Genomic DNA, 26,212 nt, shown 5'->3' with positions numbered 1-26,212 from the left:
CACAGAAAAACACATAGAATTAGTGTTTAGAATACTAGAATTGACATTCATATTTTTATGATAGGATAAAGGTGAGCCATTTTGGTCAGGGAGTTGGTCAATTGTGGTTTGCCAATGCTGTGATAAGATGATGTAAAACAGGGCTGGGAAACTGGTGGCAGCAGCCCCCCTTTTTGAAGGCCCTCGGATATACTTTTTTTATTGGGGGGGGGGGGGCAACTCAGTCAGGGTCACAACTTACTATTGCGAAGCAGAATGCACAAGATGCAATTTCAAAATGTTGTGCATCAACTGTTTTCATCTTCTATCAGTCAAATCAGCCCATGTCAGCTAACATTTTCTAGATTGGTAAATTATTCTAGCAGCCAGTTATCCAAATTTATAGTAATCAAGGTCGAATTAGAGCCCGGGGTCCCCATTGATTTTGTAAGTCAGTCTCACAGGTATTATATTAAAAACTGTAAAAATCGCTCTCTACCTTATGGCAAAACGTGTAGAATTGCACATAATTAACTCTCAAACTAAAAAGGATGGCATGAAATTTGTTCTAAAATTGGAAAATCTTCTCCCCACCCCATTGCACGTAAACATTTTTTTTTAAATGCAGTAAACTAGCTCTAAAAGAGCAACATTTTATCTCTACCCCATGGTGCCCATCCCTGACATAAAATAATGAATTTATCTGCCCTGTATGTTTGTTAGCTAGCAATCTAGCCAGTTTTAGAGGAATGTTCCCATAGATGTTTGTATTTTTATTAACTGCCAATATGCCAACATTCCATTCGATCAATGCAGTCAATCCACAGCCATACACTGGCTGAAATCAGTTGATAGGACTTAGACAAGTTGGAAATACAACAAGTACTGATATTATATCATAAAAGAGCACTCAACTGCCCATGAAAACAAACATTTTTAACATGTATGGTTTACATACATATATTTTAGATGATATTTATACAGAACATTGGTATAAACCTTTAAACTGTATTTATAATTATATCATAATATTTTAGGTTAACAATAATTGATTACACAATTTCTGATATATCACATGCATTACTTTAATTAATTACTATTAATTCCAATTAGACTGGATTGGATTTCTCCCTGACCAATATGGCAGCCATTTTAACCCCATTCTAGAACTTTGAGGGCTTATGAAATTGCCCCTCCAGTAATTGAATAGGGTCTCTATGGAAAAACACACCATGTTGTAGGAAGCAATACTGTGTTCTAAGCATGTCCATAGAATTACCATTCTATGTGCAAGTCCAAGTTCAAATTGATTGAGTTGATTAATTATTGTACCATCTAAATCAGCATAACTGATGGGACGTGTTTGGAAATGGTAACTGTAATTTCTGTACTACTTTCTGTGTGCCTGAAAGCAGACGAGCCACATTTTGTGCATTAGGATTTAAAACTGCAATATGTAACTATTTGGGCGACCCGACCAAATTCATGTTCGCAGGCAATATTAACTAGGGAAATTGTGTCACTTCTCTTGCTTTCAGTGCAAGCAGAGTCAGGGTATATGCCCCACGAGGGGCATATACCCTGACTCTGTAATTGCAAACAAAGGTTTCTGTACCAAGTATTAAGTTCTGCTTTTCTGATGTATCAAATACTTATGTCATGCAATAAAATGCAAATGAATTACTTAAAAATCATACAATGTGATTTTATGGATTTTTGTTTTAGATTCCGTCTCTCACAGTTGAAGTGTACCTGTGATAACAATTACAGACCTCTACATGCTTTGTAAGTAGGAAAGCCTGCAAAATCGGCAGTATCAAATACTTGTTCAACCCCCCTGTATATGAAATACAAATGGTATAGAGAGAAATAGTCAACGCGTCATAATTCCTATAATAACCACCAGCTTTCATATGTTCTCATGTTCTGGGCAAGGAACTTAAACGTTAGCTTTTTTACATGGCACATATTGCACTTTTACTTTCTTCTCCAACACTGTGTTTTTGCATTATTTAAACCAAATTGAACATGTTTCATTATTTATTTGAGACTAAATAGATTTTATGTATTATATTAAGTTAAAATAAGTGTTCATTCAGTATTGTTGTAATTGTCACTATTACATCTATCTATCTATCTATCTATCTATCTATCTATCTATATATAAATGGTACAATGACTCTCTACACTACAGGTCTGTCAAATAAACAGAAAATTTGTCTATAACTATTAGACTTTTAGCAACCAGGAAATGGCAAAGCGATTTCTGCATATTGCACCTTTACACAGGCCCTTCCATGAATCTGAAACCCGCCCAACACTAGAGACAAAGAAAAGTTATAATGACAGATTTATTTTCCCCTTAACACTGACTGAAGCAGCTGAAAGGATGATAACACAATTGAACAGGAGCTTCCCAGAGAGCCATGGGTTATCTTCATTACTGGGGATAACAATTCATTAGGAAAAATATACATACAATGAAGTATTAATCAAATGGGTTCTGGTAAGCCATGTCATTGCAAAGAGGAGGATGATTAAACTTGGACATTCCGGGGAGGTGTTAATGAGAGGAGGGGAGGGGGGTGGATCCATTATTATTACTAGTTAGACCAGGCTGTCAATGGGCTGTGTGTCTGTGTGTGTGCCTCGTCACTGCTACCTTCCCTATCAATGCAGGCCCCATCATAACAGGGATTTATACTCTGGATAGCTGGGAGATCAGAACAATGCTAGGCTACTATACTTCAAATGTATTTGTAATATACAATACAAAGATGCTGTGGACATAACTAAAGCATGCAACTACTGTACGTCTTGCTCCCAGCATCTACTGCTACTGAGCTAATTGAAAGATTGGAACTACCAAATTAACGGTTCCTTCAGAAATATTCAAAACAATGTGTGATTTTTCATCTACTGCCTTTTTCAAGGGAGGGGTGGGGGTCAGATCAGCGAATATGTCATTTATACACAACTTACCGTTGCCGAAGAAACAGCGTGAGGACACGCGAGTGGTTACCGTGGAGACTGACAACACACAGAAGTCATCAGGGAAACAGAAAAAATATAATAACAAATAAATAAACCAACAAACAACCCAATAAATTAAAATTAAAATCCCCCCCCAATGTGAAATAAAATGGGGATAATAGCAGTGATACAGTTTTTGAGAGAAAAATCATCCAAAATGAGTTTCTGCTCAATGCATGAGCATCTTTCCATTTCTAGAGAGACACACGGACTGGAGGGGTGCTTCTTTCAACGTATGCAAATTATAGTGGTCATAAGATTAAGGGACACAAAAACCAGGTCGACCACTTTTATATTAAGAGATTGGCTTAATTGCGTCTAAAAATATGTCTCCCACAGTCAAGAGTGGCAGTAAAAATACTTAAGTGAAATGTAGCATAAAATGATTCTTAGTAAAAGGCGACGTGGGCAGGATTCATATTTTGATCTGCAGAGGGGGGTAATTGTATAAAGAAATTACTTTGGAACATTTAGTTCCGCCATGAGTCACAACAAAATAACATTAGAATTAAAAAAAGATAGATAAAAAGAGAGAAGGATGGGGTAAGGGACTAAAGACGAAAATATAACATGTGAAAGGACATACAATGAGAGATATTACACACACAGGTGCACATATACAAGACAAGAGGGTGAGGACTGGGGAGTGTCACACAGGGACAGAGGACTGGGGAGTGTCACACAGGGACAGAGGACTGGGGAGTGTCACACAGGGACAGAGGACTGGGGAGTGTCACACAGGGACAGACATAACAGTGGAGAAACAAAGGAAGACAAACATGACTGGCTTGGAGAGAATGAAGGACAGAGAGAGAGAAAGAGAAGGAGAGAGAGAGAGAGGGAGAAGGAGAGAGAGAGAGAAGGAGAAAGAGAGATGGAGCAGCCTGTGGTTTTGGAGAAAGAGGGAGGAGTGGAAAGGGAACAGTTCATACTCCCTGTCCCCTTTTCTTTTGCCCTCCTCTCACATAAACACACACAACCATACCAATCCATTCACAAGTTCACCTCTTTTTCGCTGTCAATCATGCAAAGTATCTGAAACAAGCAACAACCATGACTAAATCCAAAGCTAAGCCCAGTTTATCACAAACAGCCCATTTAGAGCAGTAATACAGTTCTGGGGAGCAGAGTGATCACAGCCTTCTTTTGATTTGAGCCAATTCACATCTAAAGCTCAAGTGAAAGAGCTGGTGTTGAAAAAGGATCCAAATCAATGCCTTTTCAATGAGGTTGACATCGAGGTGGAATGTCAGGATTAAACAGCAAGTCTGATTGGTTTTCTTGGAGAACATGGCCCTTTTCTTTAAAAGACAGACAGAACTGTTTCAAATGGAGGCTGTGAGTGGTTTGCCACCTGCAGTAGTGTAGCGTACATCTACCACTGAATGAGAACGGATCAGCCATGCAGGATCAGATGAACAGTCCCAGTAAGTTAGTCCTTATCACACCCAGCTCTCTCTTTAGTCAGAGACTCAGGCTCATGCAGTGGTGACATGGTTGGTCTCTGAGTGAGGAGCTCTCCTCTCTGCGACCCTGTGTCTGATGAGATGCATGCAGACTCAAGAGCACCAGGAGACGAGCACCAGGAGACGAGACGTCGCTTGTTCTCATTACCGCCACTACTGGGGTGACTGCACCTTCATATTCTACTGCATTTAATATCTGCCTAAAACTCTGCGCCACGGAGCAATCACTTCCCATCACACCAACAAGAGCGGCATGCGGAGAGAGAGACACACCTACACGTTCAATACGCTGTTACTACTACAGTACTTCAGGGTGGGAACTGTGGTGTGACAGCACGGTGACAAGACTTACAGGGCTGTATCCGTCAAATGTCGGGGTATCCCACAGTCAAATGTCTTAAATGTCACTTTCAATACATCAGTGTGATGAGTTGCTTTGATGGATATAATTGTTACTGCCTGGAAATTGATTAAGCGTCTATGGCAGGGCTCTCCAACCCTGTTCCTGGAGAGCTACCGTCCTGTAGGTTATCACTCCAACCCTGTTCCTGGAGAGCTACCGTCCTGTAGGTTATCACTCCAACCCTGTTCCCGGAGAGCTACCGTCCTGTAGGTTATCACTCCAACCCTGTTCCTGGAGAGCTACCGTCCTGTAGGTTTTCACTCCAACCCTGTTCCTGGAGAGCTACCGTCCTGTAGGTTTTCACTCCAACCCTGTTCCTGGAGAGCTAGGTTTTCACTCCAACCCTGTTCCTGGAGAGCTACCGTCCTGTAGGCTTTCACTCCAACCCTGTTCCTGGAGAGCTACCGTCCTGTAGGTTTTCACTCCAACCCTGTTCCTGGAGAGCTACCGTCCTGTAGGTTTTCACTCCAACCCTGTTCCTGGAGAGCTACCGTCCTGTAGGTTATCACTCCAACCCTGTTCCTGGAGAGCTACCGTCCTGTAGGTTTTCACTCCAACCCTGTTCCCGGAGAGCTACCGTCCTGTAGGCTTTCACTCCAACCCTGTTCCTGGAGAGCTACCGTCCTGTAGATTTTCACTCCAACCCTGTTCCTGGAGAGCTACCGTCCTGTTTTCCTGTTCCCGGAGAGCTACCGTCCTGTAGGTTTTCACTCCAACCCTGTTCCTGGAGAGCTACCGTCCTGTAGGTTTTCACTCCAACCCTGTTCCTGGAGAGCTACCGTCCTGTAGGTTATCACTCCAACCCTGTTCCCGGAGAGCTACCGTCCTGTAGGTTTTCACTCCAACCCTGTTCCCGGAGAGCTACCGTCCTGTAGGCTTTCACTCCAACCCTGTTCCTGGAGAGCTACCGTCCTGTAGATTTTCACTCCAACCCTGTTCCTGGAGAGCTACCGTCCTGTAGGTTTTCACTCCAACCCTGTTCCCGGAGAGCTACCGTCCTGTAGGTTTTCACTCCAACCCTGTTCCTGGAGAGCTACCGTCCTGTAGGTTTTCACTCCAACCCTGTTCCTGGAGAGCTACCGTCCTGTAGGCTTTCACTCCAACCCTGTTCCTGGAGAGCTACCGTCCTGTAGGTTTTCACTCCAACCCTGTTCCTGGAGAGCTACCGTCCTGTAGGTTTTCACTCCAACCCTGTTCCTGGAGAGCTACCGTCCTGTAGGTTATCTAGCACACTCGATTCTAATAATGGTTGAAAAGCCGAATCGGGTACGTTGCAAATGGGGTTGGAGCGAAAACCTACAGGAGGGTAGCTCTCCAGGAACAGGGTTGGAGTGAAAACCTACAGGAGGGTAGCTCTCCAGGAACAGGGTTGGAGTGAAAACCTACAGGAGGGTAGCTCTCCGGGAACAGGGTTGCAGAGTCCTGGTCTATGGGGTGTGATGTCAATGTCTTTAGTTAGAGTGCTTTTTGTGGAATACCCTTTGATATGAGGAGGACACACACAGACTGATGGAGGAGATGCAGTAGTGTGGAGTGGAGACACAAACAGCAGGAAGACAAGTGAATCGGACCACTTACATGGGTACATTGGACGCGCACGGGAAACTGACTTCTTCAAAGCGCAGAGTTTTATTCCAGACAAAAAGAAGTACACTTCGATGTAATAGAATAGGCCACCGCAGAGATCAATACTACACTCTGTGTAGAACCAACAGCCATGCACACTTAGGGTTCCAAATGGACTAGCTAGGAGAACAATCGCTACAAATTCCCATGCACTGACAGACTTTAGTCAACAACATGAAATAAATTATTGAATCCAATCAACAACGATTGCCTTTTGTTGTTTTATGGATAAACAGACCTTCATAAAAGTAGTAAGGCATTTTTAACTTTGAGAAGATGTCATGCTAAACAACCAGACGTCCACATCACTATCACCAAAAATCATCTAGTCTTAACAAAATAGCCGATATAAAAGACATGCAAGAAATCCCAGACTGTCTGCACCAGCGCTGCAGTGACAGCCATGTTACAACACCATAGTATTATCATGCACACATACTTCCAAGAAATCCCATGCAAAAGGACAGCAAACTGAATATTCACACCCCTGATTTCAAAAACAATCTGGTAAAATACTACCATGGTATATCTTTCAGAGTTTCCTAAGCAAAACCATGTGTTAGGAAACTGAAAGACATACTACGGTAGTATTTTAAGCAAAACAATGTGTAATCTAAGCCTAGCCTAGTACGGGACCATTAAAACATCTAAACATTCCTCATGTCAGAACATTGCCTCTAAGCTTAGCCAGTTTTAAAATTAGCGTCTTCACATGTTAGAATAACAGCCAGTAAAAAAAGAAAGGAATAATATATAACTTAAATGATATTACCAAGGACAAAGCTAGGGTTGCAAACAACTTCTAGGAGAGAGAAGAAACGTCACATAGCAGTGCCTCAAAGGAATGCTGGGCTTTTCCTCTGTTGAATGAGTGTATAAATACAGAACAACCTTTATTTGCCCTCAGTCTGTACGGCTGTTCTATCCCATGCACTAGTCAAACACAGACAAACCTGATGACAGACACTCCTGTTGACCCCATGCAGATTACAAAGGCCTGGCCACAGCTTCAGAGAGTGCAACTACTGTCACACATGCAGCAATGATAAAAGGTGAAGGGGAGAGAGAGAGAGAGACAAACTTCCTTACAATTAAAGTGATAAAGTTCATGCATGAAATAAGAAGATACTCCAAAACAGACACAGAGGTTACAGAACCACCAGGGCCAAACAAATAGGTTGTTGATTTATAGAAGTTTAACTGATGTGGGTTTTCATTGGGCTCCATCAGTATCCATTCAACTTGCTGATTGACTGAAGGTGAAATGTAGGGTTTATAGACCATTGGATGCAGGTGTCATTCAGAACCAGATGTTTGAGAGCTGACAGATGAAACCCAAGCGGGTCCAGCCATCACCATCATGCAGGACACAACTACCACAGTTACCCACAGCAAGGAGGCAGGAGCCCATGCAGAATCGTGATTGGCTAAGAACCTGGCTTAAAATAGATCTTCTCCAGAGATGGGCAGGATATCACTGGCACGCAAACTGACAATATTTCAAAGAAAAACATGCATCTTCTCAGCTTCTCCCCAACCCTGAAACAGTCACATACGAGCCAAAGCTTCATTTTGAAAAATGATAGTGAAAGGAGGGAGCTAAATATGAAATATATGGCGTAGTTATTTTACAGATTGAGAGGAGAGCACTGTGCTGCATGCTGGAGGCCAGGAGCCATAAGCTTGTCACTAGCACTTTGCAGCACGGGGAGGAAAAAAAGAACATTCTAGACTAGGAACTAAGATATGATCAACCTGGCTACAATCGGCCATGCATCATCGTCTCATCACGCTCTCCTAAAGTCCCGCGGTTCCAGCAACAGAGAAAGATGATTTAGATTGTATTTTGAAATCAAAGCAGTGGAAGCTATAATAAGAAATAAGAAATGGTGCAAGACAGAACCGAGACCTAAACGATTTAGAAAGCGAAAACTTCCCAGCATGCCTTAAGGTGTCAACTCTCCTCCCCGCCCCAAATGAACCAGGAAACAAGAAACACCCCAAAAAAAGGCAGCAAACCATCTGGGGGGTACCAGCAGAGACCACATCAGAGCATGTCAGTGGAAAAGGATGGCAGCTAGCGGAATCAGTGTACAGGCAGAGGAACGATGGTAGAAGGAGAGGATGGGTTAAATTACCTCTATCTTGCGACCTTCCACTAGCGTGCCGTGAAGCCTTTCCCGGGCTTTCTCTGCGTCGGCGCTGGTCTCAAACGTGACAAAGCCAAAGCCCTGGGGTAGACAGACAGAGGGGAACGAAGAGCACCACAAAGACAGCGTAAGGAGAGGGCTGGAAGAAACATACCAGTTGTTCTCTAGAAAATCAAAACACTTTGATTTAGCTAGTTTTACTAATTTCATTACACATTTACTGAACAGGTACACAGTTATAATCACTGGTTAATACTGTTGTTTGTTCTAGAACTGATATACGGTGGTTACTGATTCGTGAAGGGTTGGGCAAACGGAATGTTGAAATTCAACAGAGGTCCGCACAGAGTTCTTGGGACCGGTTTGCTTTTCAAAATCAATTTGCAGTTATTAGAAAATATATAGGTCCATTATAATTTTGACTTACTTTCAATCTAGTTTCAGACGTTCAATAGTGGCCTGGAGTGGTTTTTAACCACAATACTACCCTGTTGTTTATACTATCAGTGCAGGTCAGTAGGACACAGTGTGTGTGGAAAATGTAGCATTGAGACACAGTGAACTTTTTCATCATAGTGTCCACAGCGGTGGGACTGAGGACATGTTTACCATCTCACTCACCTTTGAGCCCCTCTCATTGAAAATTATCTCAACATCAATAATCTTCCCAAATTGCTGAAAATAAACAAAACACAAGAAATTAGGACACAAACAAAAACATTTACTTGCATTATGTACTCAGTGTAATTAAATTACAATCAGGGGTGAACTACACCTGCAGCTCACTAGGAGGCAGTATTGTACCAAAATAAATTCTATCAAATTGCACCTACCTTCTATTGTCTATTTTTCTATCCCTTTGTTACTACATGCCTTCCTTTCCTCACTCGTTGACTAACTACTGACTACCCCTCTGTGGCTCTCATGGTCCTATGATAGAGTACATCAAAGGACATGAGTGTTCCTCCCTTTGTGACTGTCTGGCCCTTTGTTCTTCTCAACACCCAGTCTGACACCAACCATCAATTAAACAACAGGAGGGTTAAACTGATTTACTCCTCATCTCAAAGTGCAGCAAGGAAGTTCCCAGATTCTTACCCCAAACATCTGCCTGAGGTCAGGGTCTCGGAAGCGGAAGGGGATGTTGGAGACGTGAAGTCGTTTTGGGGTTCCTTTGGCCTCTGCGGAGTCAGCCCCGGATACTCCTGCTAATTCTACTGCCACGCACTGCCCCACTCCATCTACCTGACCCGGGGACACTTCTGTCTGCTGGGGAACAGAGAGAGTGGAGGGAAAGGGAGAGGCTGATAAATGGAATAAACGTAGTAGTTATGAGCATTTTTGCGACAAATGCAGAGTGAGCAACAAAACCAACCACAACACTCACCGGGGTGGGTAAGATGTTGGAAGTGGTGGCTGAGCCATTTGTTCCAGCCCCTGAATCCGAAGGCCCCTGTCCACCAGCACCAAACAAAGCACCGACAAACTCTGTCCCCAGGCCATTCTGCGGAGGGGGTGGTGGAGGGAACACTGAGAAGGGCGGGGGCACCAGCCCCTCCTGGCCCCCCGTTGAATCTTGAGAACCCTGACAGAGGAGAAGACGGGGTTAATACTAGTAGGCATTACTGTACTGTACCGTGCAGATGGAGGGCAGGGAGAGAGACTAGAACGAGGGTTAAAAACACAACTTCAATTTCACCCTCCCTCCTACTCTCTCTCTCTCTCCCTCCATATCTCTGACAGCAGAGCGTTTCAGTCAGCCTACCATGAAATATTCACTGCAACCACATCTATTATTGACAGTCACAAAATCTGATACACACATTGCTACACAAGCCTGCTCACTATCCATGTACACAGATATCCAGAGAATATTTACAACAATGAGTACCTGTTATACCCCGTGAACAGATACCGTTATCCTTTTTAGTTACACTTGATATGAACTGATATCAGAACCAGTTGAGTTGGGAGACGGCTCCAGGCCATTGCCACAGCACTGTTACTATACTGTCTTCATGATAAGCCCGGTAATGGACTGTAGCGCCGGCCGGTCACGATTTAAAAAAGGTGTCAGTTATGTGTTGTGGTATGGTGACGCTGTGATATAGCACTCCTCAGTCACACACTCAAGGACATCCTGTAATAACTTCAAAAACACCCCAACTGTGTTCAGAAAGAGCAAAGCCTGCAGGGGGAGGGAGGATTGGGGTGGGGGCGCCATTTTGTTTCAGGCCATGAAACTGCTTCGTGGCCTTCCAGGCGTGATGACAGCATCCAATACCATTAAAACGGGCCAGTCAGTCAGCCGGCCAGCCAGGCCTGGGCGAGGCGACACCCAGGCTCCAGACAGCCTTTTTAATTACCAGGGAAACTAAGTTGCGGGGCAGTAAAGCAAATGAGGATTCACTAATCCCAGAGACTGCAGACTTCTCATCTTGAAACGACAGTGGAAAGAACCGTCCCGGCTACTGTTAAATCCCCTCTACTTGATAAGGAGGACTGAGCTCTCGGTTCTGTGCCTCCAAGATAACGAGTGCAACAAAAGTAGGTTTAATTCAGAACAGGGTGGAAAAAGTGTTCTGCTGCTATATTCCACCAGCCTCTCCTTATGTATTCTGGTCCAGATGAATCTCTTATGAGGCTGACTGCAAACTGCATTCATTGCAATGTCATTAACTTAATAATACCAATAGCACATAAGTCCTGCATAAAACAGGGAGGACGATTAAATGAAGGAGGATGATTAAATGAAGGAGGATTCCAAATAGGTTAAATGGACTCCCTCCTGTAAAGACATGTCATCCATAAACATGTAGAAGTCTGGAACCAGGAAGTAAAGGGTGCTTCTCATCATCTGAGTCACAGTGACCAAATCCAAATCTGTGTTGGAGGCTCAGAGGATGGGGGTGGGGTGGAAGCGAAGTGGGTGTTTCTAACAGTACAGTATCTCCATCATGTGAGTACTGGAATGGATATTTAGGCTACTCACTGGTATCCACTGAAGGATGGACAAAGCTAAATAGTAGAGAGAGGGTACTGGCTGAGGGCTGGTAGCACTCAACCCATTGGCCAACTGGACATTCCTGCCACACTCACTGAGAGGTAACAGTAACACTGCCCTAAATGGCAGTATCTCACACACAGAGCAGGAGAGGAGGGAGAGAGAGAGAGGGGGAGAGAGAGAAGAGGGAGAGAGAGAAGAGGGAGAGAGAGAAGAGGGAGAGAGAGAAGAGGGAGAGAGAAAGAGAGGAGGGAGAGAGAGGAGGGAGAGAGAGGCTATTATAAAAGGAGTCATGCTGTATTGCAAAAAGAAAAGAATGAAATCATTTGGGAAAACGTATTAAAAACGGAAACTGAATGATCAAATTGTTTACATATTTCAAAAGACGGGGGGTACAGTCAAATTGTATAATATTTCACAAATATGTATAATTGTATACGATATCATATATATCATAACTCACTAGTAAGCCACTAGGTGATGTTCAAAGGCAATGCAGGAATGAATATAAAATAGTCTAAGCATAACAAATCTCATTTGACCACAAGGTACCCTTTCAAAATAACTTCAGATTTACTGTTCTGCATGAACGTATAACACAATATTAAATGCACCATCTGAATTACGATAGGCTAAACTCTGCATCCCTCTTTCTCTACACACTCGACAGCGGTAGTACAGAAGTGTTACCTGAGACACCATAGGTTTTTCCATACACCAGGAGGACCGGGGGGAGAGAGGGCTTGCAATGTGGGTCAAAATATTCAGCGAACGTTGCGAGAGTGCATGTGTTAAAATGTGTGCAGTGACTGCAGCGTAACGAAATAATTAGAATTCAGTTGCACAGTACAGTAGACAGTCAGTGAAGAGTGTTAGTAGACTGCAGTAATCTCTTTAACCTGCTAGTTACACTAATCCCAATCCGTGTATCATGAATGAATAACTGAATGACCACTATTAATCTAATCTACTGTGACGCATTGCTTTGCATTAAATATGCCGCCTCTTCCCCCCTCTCTCTCCAATGCAGTAGTACGCTCCTCTTCCTTTTTCTGCAGCTGAAGAAATAGATATGCTTTCCCTCTCCTTCTTTCTCCCTCCTCGCTTGATGAAATCCAGACGAGGGTTTCTACCTCCGCCCCGCCTCCCCCAAGTCAGTCAAAGCCACCGCCGCTATGAAACGTGACCCACAGATCCCAAGAGCCAGTCAAGCATAGAGCATAGCCCCCTCCCATCTCCATGTAAGGGCGCCGCAGTACTGAAACGCTGTCACTCCTTCAGGGAGTCAACCAATGAAAATCACAACACATAATATACAGCCTATTCCAACATGGTACATTAACAGCTAATTGGCTTAAACCTTACAGGCACCACAAGCTAAATAACACATGGCAATTCATTTAAGGGTAACAGAGTATCGGACTCTTAACAAAAGAGTTGGTCAGTTTCTAAAGGTCCGGTGGTAGTGCAGGCTATTGTATTCACTGACTCAGTCAATATGACATAAACACACTAAATAGATCAGAGGTTGTTGTTGGCCATGAAGGATTGAACCATGCAAGGGCAGTTGGAGGTTCAGCCATGGAACCATGCAAGGGCAGTTGGAGCTTCAGCCATGGAACCATGCAAGGGCAGTTGGAGGTTCAGCCATGGAACCATGCAAGGGCAGTTGGAGGTTCAGCCATGGAACCATGCAAGGGCAGTTGGAGCTTCAGCCATGGAACCATGCAAGGGCAGTTGGAGCTTCAGCCATGGAACCATGCAAGGGCAGTTGGAGGTTCAGCCATGGAACCATGCAAGGGCAGTTGGAGGTTCAGCCATGGAACCATGCAAGGGCAGTTGGAGGTTCAGCCATGGAACCATGCAAGGGCAGTTGGAGGTTCAGCCATGGAACCATGCAAGGGCAGTTGGAGGTTCAGCCATGGAACCATGCAAGGGCAGTTGGAGGTTCAGCCATGGAACCATGCAAGGGCAGTTGGAGCTTCAGCCATGGAACCATGCAAGGGCAGTTGGAGCTTCAGCCATGGAACCATGCAAGGGCAGTTGGAGGTTCAGCCATGGAACCATGCAAGGGCAGTTGGAGGTTCAGCCATGGAACCATGCAAGGGCAGTTGGAGCTTCAGCCGTACCACACTGATTCTGAAAGCCTGGCTGGACCCGTCTCACAGGAAATCTTTAAAAAGACTTCCCTCAGCAGCCTCCCTATTATATACTCCTACAGACGGCCCAACGTGAGCCACGTCCACCACGGCACCAACACCATGGTGGCCATACACGGCCCCAAAACTCTGAAAGATGTCTGGTATGGTGGAGGAGCAAACCTCCTCCCTGACACTTAACCTTTGCCAAGTTCACTGACATGACCCTCCTAATCCTTTGGTCTCTCTATGAAACGCTGCTCTATGCAGATAATTGCAGAGGGAAACAACCCAGCACCCTAAGACCTAGCCTGCTGTAGGGGGACGAATCATTATATTTGGGAAGATTAACATCCATGCCAGTATCCAGTTGAGTCAGCCACCAACACTAGTGAGGATTTCTTCTCTTTCAGCCCAGAGAAGAAGACAAGAGAATAAACGTTGCTGCGCCATGTGTCCATTGAACTGAACCAGCTCCGTCAGCCGATAGTGGGGGAAGGGGCTTAAGGAGGCTCTGAGACTCAACACTGCACTGCAGCAGAACTGGCCATGGTTTCTGTCAGTCACAATAGTGCATGTGTGCAAATTAACATACTTGCTGTGCGGTCTATTCAAAGCTCAATGCTTTTCTGCACGTCCCTTGAGCCAGCTGGATTGTCAGTACTGCAGGTTTAGATGGGCAGAGTGAGGAGCAGCAGTAAGCCTGTAGTGGAGACAGATGTCTCAGAGTGCATTAGTGCTGTAATATTGTCTGCCAGTTCTGCAGCAGTTTGGTTGGTGCAAATGTGAAGCAGCAGGTAAGTCTCATACCCCTAGGGGCGAACACTTGGGTGGGGCTCCACAAAATACTTTCAATCCCTGCCTTCCCTCTCTAAACCAAGCAGGGTGCTGCAGTAATGGGGGTGAGGCAGTAAAATACACCACAATCCCTGCCTTCCCTCTCTAAACCAAGCAGGGTGCTGCAGTAATGGGGGTGAGGCAGTAAAATACACCACAATCCCTGCCTTCCCTCTCTAAACCAAGCAGGGTGGCTGCAGTAATGGAGGTGAGGCAGTAAAATACACCACAATCATGCCATTTTTCAGAATCCGGCATTCATACGGTTGGTTGCGGTGTTTGCACTTTCCTTGGTTGCTTAGGAAGTTAAATTGATGGGGGAGCAAACAGCATTTATAACCCAAACGCACTCACACGCATACACTTTAAATCTGGTTTATAATGAAGAAATATCAACTAAAAGAAGGCATTTTCTTAACCTCACTTCTCTCTGATCGCATGGGACAGTGGATGATTGGTGACACCTTTAAAATCCATTCACACTTGAACCCCCCCCATTTGGCTGCCCATGCCGTTTGAGGAGAAAAACATGTTTAGGTAACAGCTGCTGATGCCCGAGGAGGGAAGAGAAACGGCAGAGAAACGGCAGAGAGGGGAGGGTCGAGCTCCAAGTCACACAGTCCTAGAAATGCATGTGCTGGAGTTAAAAGCACTTTGGGGAGATTCCTGCTGCTAACTGTCCAATCAGCACCCAGAGCACAGAACCTCACAGCATCCCATCCAGTATTGTGGCGGGAGGAAAGGGGAGGCTGGGTCGTACCAACAGAGAAGGATTGAGGGGAGGGAGTCACAACTGTTTCTTGGCACCTGTCTCTTTCACTCAGGGGGGGGGGTCACACAGCAAAGACAGCTGGGTAGACAACAAAGAATTGCTGTAGCACCCCCTTCTCATTCCAACAGCCCCCCACCGCTCACCCTGGACTAACATGATGTTCTGTACAGTCAGCATGGCCGCAACGTGCGACATACACACAGCTCAACACAGCTCAACACTGCTAATTTACAGAGACATTTGCAGAAGCCTGGACCTCCTTGAGGGCCCTGAAGCACAGCCAGGACCACAGAACATGTTGGGGCAGCAGGCTCATTAGAACATGTACACAGTTAACCCCTCTTGCTGCCAGTAACACATCTACATATTTAAATGATAAAAAACAAGTTACGTTACATAAGTCGTTACACAATACTAGTCACAAAACACGGAGCGTTCCTCCATGTGTAGGCTATGTGTTTGTGGTAAAAGAGAAACAACAGTATAACTCCACGTAGTAATCTGAGGCCTTATCTTATGCAACGTATCAAAACTAGCTAGGTAAACATCAGTCGAATCAACTGCATATTTTTCCAAAACATGTAGAAAAGAGCAAAGTATTTTGTTCTTTAGTTGTTCCAGGTCTGAACCTGCTATACTGGATAGGAGCGTACAGAAAACTAGCCATGACATGAACTCACCGGCAACACCGCAGGATAGTACAGCCCCATCATTGTCTGGACAGGAAGGAAGAGTCTCTCTCTCTCTATTCCGCTCTGAATGTGGTCTGTTACCATCCGCCGGGAAGCACCTTCTGTCCACGTCTCTCAGATTCAAATTCTCCCTCGCTCTCCGCCAGTGTTCCCCTTTGCCTTAGCACCACGCAAGCCTTGTGTCCTTGTCACTCTCCCCCTCTTCTCTGTTTGCCCCTTGTCAGTTCTCTCCTCTGACAGCGCAAGTCTCTTCTTCCTCCGACGTGTGTCACTTCTCACTCACACTACCGCTCCTGCTCTGCTCGGTCATGGCTTCTGCATGTTCCATCCCCCTTCAAACTTTCCCTCTCTGTGAGCCTGGCTGGGTCCCTCCTATCCATCAGTCTCTCCATCCCCTCCCCTCTCAGGCTAGGTACTGACAGGTTAGGAAGGAAGGAGCTGCTGTTTGGCAGCCCTGAGAAGAAGACGCTCCGTTTCACACTGTAACGCTACCCACTGCATTGCAGTTTTTTTTAATCATTTATTTATTGGATGGCAGCTTGTCAACCCCATGTTAGGCTGGCAGGCAGGCAGCTCCCCCTCACCTCCCCATGTTCATTACCCAGAGAGGAAACAGCTTCAAACTGCTACAGCCCAATTCTACACCTTCACAACATGTATAGTTATTAATCTGCATTGCGCTTTTTCATTTCCTAATCTACAGTACTGTTGGGGTTCGATGGGAGAGAGGAGTGCAGTTCCCCTGCACTTCTTGTTTTTTTCTCCCATTTTCTGCCCTGCCTGCAAAATGTCTATGCCAGTATGCAGACATCTGCTGAGGTTGGCTACTACAGAGGGGAGAGATAGATGGAGAGAGGGAGGGCAGGAGGGAGGGAGAGAGGGACCAAAAGAGGTGATGGGAAAGGGGTAAGCGAGAGGCTGAGAGAGGCAGTGGATGTGAGTGAGAGATAACGGGATAGAGATAAAAGGATAAAGGGATGGGGGAAAGAGTGAGGGATGACGGGATTAGGGTGTAAGTGAGGAGGATGAGAGGATGAATGGGGGATGATCTAAGGATTAACTACACAGACTGAACACACTGATAAACACACAGATGCACAGCCATATTTATTGTGCACCCTGGCAGGAATACAAACACACACACGCTTTCAAACAAAGGGCTATTTCCATCACACACATACATTCAAACAATGCCCCTCCCCCACAAACACAGATCATAAGGCCATGCATATAGGGATGCACTGATATGGGCATTCTGGGCTGATGCAATAGTCCTAATCAATGGCAATATTAATTTGAAGGCCAATAAATGTATCCCTACATACCAACGAACAATACATAGCTCTACTAATTAGGTAGATTGAACTTATTAGACTATTAAAAGTAGTAGGCTGGTCCAGCCGGAGAGTTATAATACCTCATGATAACCTGTAGACCACACTATTTACCAAGACAGATTTCATCTATTTTTTCTTAACTGTTAATTTACTACCACAAACCGATTCTGGCACTAAGACTGCACTCAACAAACTGTATAAGGCCATAAGCAAATAATCATCCAGAGGCAGCACTCCTAGCGGCCGGTGATTTTAATGCAGGAACACTGAAATCAGTCTTCCGCAATTTGTGCCAGCATTTAACCTGTGCAACTAGAGGCGAACAAAAACTCTATATCACCTTTACTCCACACACAGAGACGCATAACAAACCTCCATTTGGCAAATCTGACCATAACTCTATTCCCCTGATTCCTGCTTACAAGCAAAAACTCAAATAGGAAGTGAAAAATAGGAAATGAAGCGGATGCTAAGCTACAGGACTGTTTTACAAGTCAGACTGGAATATGTTCCTGGACTCATCCGATGGCATTGAGGACCATACCACATCAGTCACTGGCTTCATTAATAAATGTATTGATGACGTCGTCCTCACAGTGACCGTACGTACATATCTCAACCAGAAACAATGGGATTATAGGCAACATCCGCACTGAGCTAAAGGCTACAGCTGACGCTTTCAAGGAGCGTGACACTAACCCAGACACATAAGAAATCCCACTACGCCCTCCGACAAACCATCAAACAGGCAAAAGCGTCAATACAGGACTAAGATCAAATCCTACTACACTGGCTCTGATGTGGCAGGGCTTGCAAACTATCACGGATTACAAAGGGAAACCCAGCCGCGAGCTGCCCAATGAAGTGAGCCTACCAGGTGAGCTAAATGCACAACTGTGTGATCACGCTCTCAGTAGCCGATGTGAGTAAGCCCTTTAAACAGGTTAACATTCACAAGGCTGCGAGGCTAGACGGATTACCAGGAAAGTGCCTGGCAAGTGTCTTCACTGACATTTTCAAACTATCCCTGACCTGGTCTGTAATACCAACTTGTTTCAAGCAGACCTCCATAGTCCCTGTGTCCAAGAACGCTAAGGTAACCCCTACTAAATGACTCGTAGCACTCACATCTGTAGCCATGAAATGGTTTGAAAGGCTGGTCGTGGCTCACATCAACACCATGATCCTAAGCACCCTGAACCCACTCCAATTCACATACCACCCTGATGGGATCCACAAATGATGCAATCTCTATTGCACTACACTGCCCTTCTCCATTTGGACAAAAAGACAAATCTACGTGAGAATGCTGTTTATTGACTATAACTCAGCGTTCAACACCGTAGTAACCTCCAAGCTCATCACTAAGCTAAGGACCCTGGATATCCTGACGGACCACCCCCAGTTGGTGAGAGTAGGCAACACATCCACCATGCTGACCTTTAACACGAGGGCCCCTCAGGGGTGCATGCTTAGTTCGCTCCTGTATTCCCTATTCACCCACAACTGCATGGCTGCGACCGACACCAATACAATCAATATAAGTTTCACAACGACACGATGGTGGTAGGCCTGATCACAGACGACGAAACAGCCTATAATGAGTGTGATGCCAGGACAACAAAATCTCCCTTAACGTCAGCAAGACAAAGAAGCTGATCGTGGACTACAGGATACGGATGGCCGAGCACGCCCCCATTCACATCGACTGGGCTGTAGTGGAGCGGGTCGAAAGCTTTCAGTTCCTTGGTGTCCACATCACTAAGTATCTATCATGGTCCAAACACACCAACACAGTCGTGAAGAGGGCACACCAACGCCTCTTCACTCTCATGAGGCTGAAAAGATTTGGAATGGGTCCTCAAATCCTCAAAAAGTTATACAGCTGCACCACTAAGAGCATCTTAACTGCCTACATCACTGCCTGGTATGGCAACAGCTCGTCCTCCGACCGCAAGGCGCTACAGCGGGTAGTGCGTATGGCCCAGTGCATCACTGAGTCCAAGCTCCCTGCCATTCAGGACCTCTATGCCAGGCAGTGTCAGAGGAAGGCCCTAAAAAAAAAGTCAAAGATTCCAGCCACCCAAGTCATAGACTGTTCTCTCTGCTACAGCACAGCAAGCAGTACCGATGCATCAAGTCTGGAACCAACAGCACCCTGAACAGCTTCCACCCCCAAGCCATAAGGCTGCTAAATAGTTAACCAAATAGCTACCCGGACTATCTGCATTGACCATTTTTGCACAAACTTTTTTGACTCATCACATACACTGCTGCTACTGTTTGCTGTCACCTTATTCCTAGTTATATTTACATATCTACCTCAATTACCTCATACCCCTGCACATCGACTAGGTACTGGCACCCGTTGTATAGAACCAAGTTATGGTTACTCATTATGTATCTATTATTACGTGTTTTCCTTTCTTTATTTCTAAAACGTCTTTCTCTGTATTGTTATTAAACTGGGTAGCGTGACCGACTTTTCTAAGGCGCTGGATTTAGACTACAGTCTCTATGGAGGTGTGGGTTCGAATCCCACCTGTGCCAACGTTGATGTTATCTTGGGGCGGCAGGTAGCCTAGTAAAAATCTGTCATTCTAACTACAAGGCAACCCATTGTAAATAAGAATGTGTTCTTAACTGACTAGCCTAGTTAAATAAAGTTTCAAATAAAAATGTTAAAACAAATTAAGGGCCCCCTCAGTAAGCATTTCACTTTCACTGAGTCCACACCTGTTGTTTACGAAACAAAAATACATACATACAGATTAAAGGATAAAACACAAAGCCAGGAGGCTTATTTCCATTGTGGTCCTCATGTATGGATGTGATTTTGCTGCAGTAAATGCACAACACAATACTGCACAACTGACCCCACAGTCAGAAGTTATCTCTTCTATATAATCAGAGCCAGATACAGCACTGTGTGGTCACTGTATACTAAAGTCTTCGAAAGCTAAGTTAATAAACAGATCACTGACCATTTCAAATCCCACCGTACCTTCTCCGCTGTGCAATCCGGTTTCCGAGCTGGTCACAGGTGCACCTCAGTCACGCTCAAGGTATTAAACGATATCATAACCGCCATCGATAAAAGACAGTACTGTGCAGCCCTCTTCATCGACCTGGCAAAGGCTTTCGACTCTGTCAATCAGTGTATTCTTATCGGCAGACTCAATAGCCTTGGTTTCTCAAATGACTGCCTCGCCTGGTTCACCAACTACTTCTCAAATAGAGTTCAGTGTGTCAAATCAGAGGGCCTGTTTTCTGGACCTCTGGCAGTCTCTGTAAGGGTACCACAAGGTTCAATTCTCAGACCGACTCTTTTCTCTGTATATTTCAACGATGTCGCTCTTGCTGCGGGCGATTCCCTGATCCACCTCTACGAAGACGACACCATTCTGTATACATTTGGCCCTTCTTTGGACACTGTGTTTAAACCTCTTAGGGCTGCAGCCCTGTACAGGGATCAACATCAGAGGAAATCAGCGGAAATTTCAGAGTGACAACTAATAGTACTCGATACAACTCAAACTTTCATTAAAACACACATGCAGGGTACTCAATTAAAGCTACACTCGTTGTGAATCTCGCCAACATGTCAGATTTTTAAAATGCTTTTCGGCGAAAGCATGAGAAGCTATTATCTGATAGCATGCAACGCCCAAAATACCCAAAGGGGACGTAAACAGAATAATTAGCGTAGCCGGCGCTACACAAAACACAGAAATAAAATATAAAACATTCATTACCTTTGACGAGCTTCTTTGTTGGCACTCCTATATGTCCCATAAACATCACAATTGGGACTTTTTTTCCCGATTAAATCCATCCATGTATACCCAAAATGTCCATTTATGAAGCCCGTCTGATCAGGAAAAAACTGCTTTCAAAAACGCAACGTCATTTTTTTAAATTAAAAAGGTTGCCTATAAACTTTGACAAAACACTTCAAACTACTTTTGTAATCCAACTTTAGGTATTAGTAAACGTTAATAATCGATCAAATTGATCACGGGGCGATCTGTATTCGATAGCAGCAAGTCTTGAAATCATGGTCCATATTCTCCCTTTCATAACTTCCTCTGGTGTACCCGAAGACAGGAAGTGCCTATTCCTCATCTAACCAAGGATAAACTTAAACTCAAATGCCAGTACTGGCGACATCGTGTGGAAGCTGTAGGCATTGTAAACTGGACGCTATCTATTTTCCCTGGCCATAGACAATACAGAGACTGGCGGAGGGATATTTTTTGTGTGTTTTTTGTGAACAGTTTTCCTTGGGATTTTGCCTCCTACACACGTTCTGTTATAGTCACAGACATGATTTAACCAGTTTTAGAGACTTCAGAGTGTTTTCTATCCACACACACTAATCATATGCATATACTATATTCCTGGCATGAGTAGCAGGATGTTGAAATTTTGCGTGATTTTTAACAAAAAGCTGCAAAAATTCGCAGCCTCCTTCCAAATGAGCTTCAATGCCATACAACACTCCTTCCGTTGCCTACAACTGCTCTTAAACGCTAGTAAAACCAAATGCATGCTTTTCAACCCTTCGCTGCCCGCACCCGCCCGACTAGCATCACTACTCTGGACGGTTCTGACTTAGAATGTGGACAACTACAAATACCTAGGTGTCTGGCTAGACTGTAAACTCTCCTTCCAGACTCATTAAATGAAACCAAAATGAAATCTAGAATCGGCTTCCTATTTCGCAACAAAGCCTCGGTCACTCACGCCGCTAATCATACCCTCATAAAACTGACTATCCTACCGATCCTCCACTTCGGCGATGTCATTTACAAAATAGCCTCCAACACTCTACTCAGCAAACTGGATGCAGTCCATCACAGTGCCATCTATTTAGTCACCAAAGCCCCATATACCACCCACCACTGCGACCTGTATGCTCTTGTCGGCTGGCACTCGCTACATATTAGTCGCCAGACCCACTGGCTCCAGGTCATCTATAAGTCTTTGCTAGGTAAAGCTCCACTTTATCGCAGCTCACTGGTCACGATAACATCCACCCGTAGCACACGCTCCAGCAGGTATAGCTCACTGGTCATCCCCAAAGCCAACACCTTGTTTGGCAACCTTTGCTTCCAGTTCTCTGCTGCCAATGACTGGAACGAACTGCAAAAATCGCTGAAGCTGGAGACTTCTATTTCCCTCATTAACTTTAAACATCAGCTAACCGGTCCTTCTGTAGCTCAGTTGGTAGAGCATGACGCTTGTAACGCCAGGGTAGTGGGTTCGATTCCCGGGACCACCCATACGTAGAATGTATGCACACATGACTGTAAGTCGCTTTGGATAAAAGCGTCTGCTAAATGGCATATATTACATATATTTAACCGATCGCTGCAGCTGTAAATAGCCCATCAAATCTACCTACCTCATCCCCATATTTTTTATTTACTTTGATGCTCTTTTGCACAGCAGTTTTTCTACTTGCACATCATCACCTGCACATCTATCACTAGTGTTAATTGTAATTACTTGCTACTATGGCCTATTTATTGCCTTACCTCCTCATGCCATTTGCACACACTGTATATAGACTTTCTTTTTTTCTATTGTGTTATTGACTGTACACTTGTTTATTCCATGTGTAACTCTGTGTTGTGGTTTGTGTCGCACTGCTTTGCTTTATCTTGGCCAGGTCGCAGTTGTAAATGAGAACGTGTTCTCAACTAGCCTAACCGGTTAAATAAAGGTGAAATTAAAAATTTTAAAAATATATACTGACTGACTAGGACCGTCATAATCATCATGGCTTCTGTAGCCTAAACATGATGAGGAGAGGCACTAGACTCGTACTACAGGACCCTACCAACCTCCAGACAAACCCACATACGTAGGGTTTTGGCTTAAGCCACCATGCAGGGGCGGCAGGTAGTCTAGTGGTTAGAGCGTTGGACTTGAAACTGACAGGTTGCAAGATCGAATCCCCGAGCTGACAAGGTAAAATAAAATCTGCCGTTCTGCCCCTGAACAAGGCAGTTAACCCACTGTTCCTAGGCAGTCATTGAAAATAAGTATTTGTTCTTAACTGACTTGCCTAGTTAAATAAAGGTAAAATATATGTTTTTAAATTATAAACATTGACACAGCCAAACCTACAGGCAGATCAACCAGCGCAAAACAGCTCTTAGGAACTCCAGCTAGTGTAGGCTAGACTAACTCCTCCAACCCTTTGCATGACAACCGGCTCAACACCTATGTGTAACCGATTACATCACTAAGAACTAGCTAGCATTAAATCATTTGTTGTATGTTTGACTAGTCTTATAATAATAATAATAATAATAGTCTTGAATCAAACAAGTAAGTTATGATCCAAACAAACTCATGGGAACCTAACTATTTTAATAACCTTACCAAATGCATATTACTTCAGAAGTTTCTAGCCCAATTGCCTCAGCAGGAATTTCTGGCATCCCCATTTTTTCCCCAGGGATTTCTCTCCAAATCGAACATTGGTCAAATTATTTTTACATCAACAAATAATCTTTAATTCATTACATTTTCATCTCTTATCAAAATTAAAAGAAAAACAATTACATTTACTCAATAAAATTGTATTTTTTAAATAATCTTTCCTAAAAATATTTGTATATTGTCCTATACAATAATATGCACTCTTAATTTTGATAAAAAATATATATTTTGGCAACCCCACTGCAGTTCCCCCGTGACCCACTTTGAATACCACTCATCTAGCCTATATATTACCTCACCACAGAAAGGTTAACTTCAATATGGTGGCTCACTTGCTACAGTCTGTGTCCTCCGATGCTCTCACTTTCCCTCTCTCCTGCCTCTTCTGCTTTCCATCCATCCACCCCTCCTCCCCCCCTCTCTCCAGCACAAGCAGCGAGCGAGCTGCATTCCCAAGAAAGGAGATGGCAGGGGAAGAGGAACGCACGTTGGAGGAAAAAACACAATGAAGATAAAGCTGTGGAGACCCATCATGTTGAGAAGAGAGGGAGGGCAGGCAGACCAACACCCCCCTCCTGTGGCTCTGCCAGAGACCTGCACTCACATCTCAGCCATGACAACAGACAGAAGACACAGTGCTGCTGCTCCCAGGCAGATAAGAGACTCTCAGAAACAGCCCTGTCTGGCGCACATAAGGAACTGGAAGTGATATTTAAAACCCCGTCCAAATCCGGACGACGCTGGGCCAATTGTGCGCCGCCCTATGGGACTCCCAATCGCGGCCGGATGTGACGCAGCCTGGATTCGAACCAGGGACTGTAGTGACGCCTCTTGCACTGAGATGCAGTGCCTTAGACCGCTGCACCACTCGATATGGAGGGAGACCACAAGAAATTGGAGCGAGAAGGGGAAAGAGAGCAGGGGAATGTGGATTGTGGAAAAGTGTGCACAGCAGCCAAGCAGATCAAATTGATTCAGAGTGGAAAATGTCGTCAGTTTCTGTAGGCTATGTTCGTGTTGGGCCTTCTGAAGTACTATACTAGTACTATAACGTGCTTCATGAAACTCCATGATACATCCATCAATTATACCTCAATTAAAGGAGACTTCAGTAAGATGTTACTCTTACCTGGCTGTGAGGTGGGTATCCAAGGAAACCTGGGGTTAAAGGGTCGTTGTTCTAAAAAAAAAAAAAAAAAAAAAAGAAAGAGAGGTAAGGGTTTGGAAAATGTGATGTGATTCAACATGAGTCTAACATTTTGCAGTGAAGTCACTTTTCAGCTCCAATCTTCACCCCTAATGACGTAATATGCTCCAGAGGAGAAATAGCCTAGCTGTTACTTGTGATGGGGGAACAATGTATACAGTAAGATATCAGGATATCATTTTTGCCGTCATTTTGATATTATTGCAATATTATGTTTGTATTTTTCCTTCTTAGCTTGTTCTCCATCTTGTTTTCAGCACTTTCATTAAAACTCGTTTTCTCATGGCTCGCTCTCATCCCTCTGCAGCAGACGTAGGGTGAGCAATATGTTTGGAATCGCAACACATAGAGAATCGCAATACATATCATATTGGCACCTAAGTATGGTGAGGTCCCTGGCAGTTCCCAGCCCTATCTGTTACGGTATACCCTACAGCCCAATACATTTATGAAAATATGTATGGTGCAGGAAAGAAGCAGGGAACTTAAGGTGGCACATTTCACAAAGGATTATACAAGTTAACATGATGACTCTTTTGGTTTAGACCCTGAGCGCTGCCTCAACCATGTAGAGCAGCTGGTGAATCATTCTGCAGCCAGGCCAGGTCCTTATTCAGCAGACAAAACAAATTGCACTCCGCAACAACAACAAAGAGCACCCTTCCCCCATCCATGCCCCAGAATCTAGTGTTGTGGTTAATTGATCTGTAATTACTTCTAATTAGATTATTTCTGTCACCCCTCCCTCTCCCCCTGGCAGAAGAGCCATTGTTCATTGCAATGTAATGGAAGGGAAAAGAAAGGGGGAGAGGGGGCAGGATATAACAATAGGGGAAAAGTTAAACCAAACGATGATATTGACAACAGTAAGGAGAGAGGATTACAGTGATCCCGTCTGACATGCTAGCAGTACACTGTGCAGGGAAAATAGGCAGAGTAACAAGACTCCGGCCTTTTCAATCATGCTCAGGGAAAGGAGGGTGGAACATCCTACGCGTGTTAAAAAGGGTGAATATGTTTCCATTGTGCTGGTGCTAAAAGACGAGAGTCGGCAACTCATTTTAAATTCATACACTATCTGCATTAGCTTCCATTCAGTGAGCAGCCAGTGCTGG

The 26,212-nt window shown here is 44.4% G+C and overlaps 1 protein-coding gene and 1 long non-coding RNA gene across 15 annotated transcripts in view; one reads left to right on the top strand and one right to left on the bottom strand.

Annotated features, from left to right (window-relative positions):
- LOC118384604 (RNA binding protein fox-1 homolog 2-like) overlaps positions 1-26,212 on the bottom strand; it is a 41,553-nt gene that overhangs the window by 10,255 nt on the left and 5,086 nt on the right. For all 5 annotated transcript variants that reach the window (XM_035771279.2, XM_035771276.2, XM_035771277.2 and 2 more), the window contains exons 2-6: positions 25,020-25,070; positions 10,045-10,242; positions 9,756-9,926; positions 9,279-9,332; positions 8,646-8,738 (exon numbers count right to left, since the gene is read on the bottom strand). In XM_035771279.2, coding sequence (XP_035627172.1) covers positions 8,646-8,738; positions 9,279-9,332; positions 9,756-9,926; positions 10,045-10,242; positions 25,020-25,070 — 567 coding nt within the window. The remainder of the gene's footprint in view (positions 1-8,645; positions 8,739-9,278; positions 9,333-9,755; positions 9,927-10,044; positions 10,243-25,019; positions 25,071-26,212) is intronic.
- On the top strand, positions 4,908-8,636 carry LOC127914505 (uncharacterized). Of its 10 annotated transcripts, none has more exons than XR_008088660.1 (5): positions 4,908-5,177; positions 5,211-5,425; positions 5,585-5,713; positions 5,843-5,928; positions 6,015-8,636. It is a non-coding gene; the product is annotated as an uncharacterized LOC127914505 (long non-coding RNA). The 10 variants fall into 10 exon arrangements; XR_008088657.1 differs by having other exon boundaries at positions 4,940-5,048; positions 5,092-5,177; positions 5,843-8,636; XR_008088655.1 differs by having other exon boundaries at positions 5,297-5,425; positions 5,843-8,636.

Source organism: Oncorhynchus keta, chromosome 32 (genome assembly GCF_023373465.1).
Source record: "Oncorhynchus keta strain PuntledgeMale-10-30-2019 chromosome 32, Oket_V2, whole genome shotgun sequence".
NCBI lineage: Eukaryota > Metazoa > Chordata > Actinopteri > Salmoniformes > Salmonidae > Oncorhynchus > Oncorhynchus keta.
This window is presented reverse-complemented; position numbering and strand designations above follow the sequence as displayed.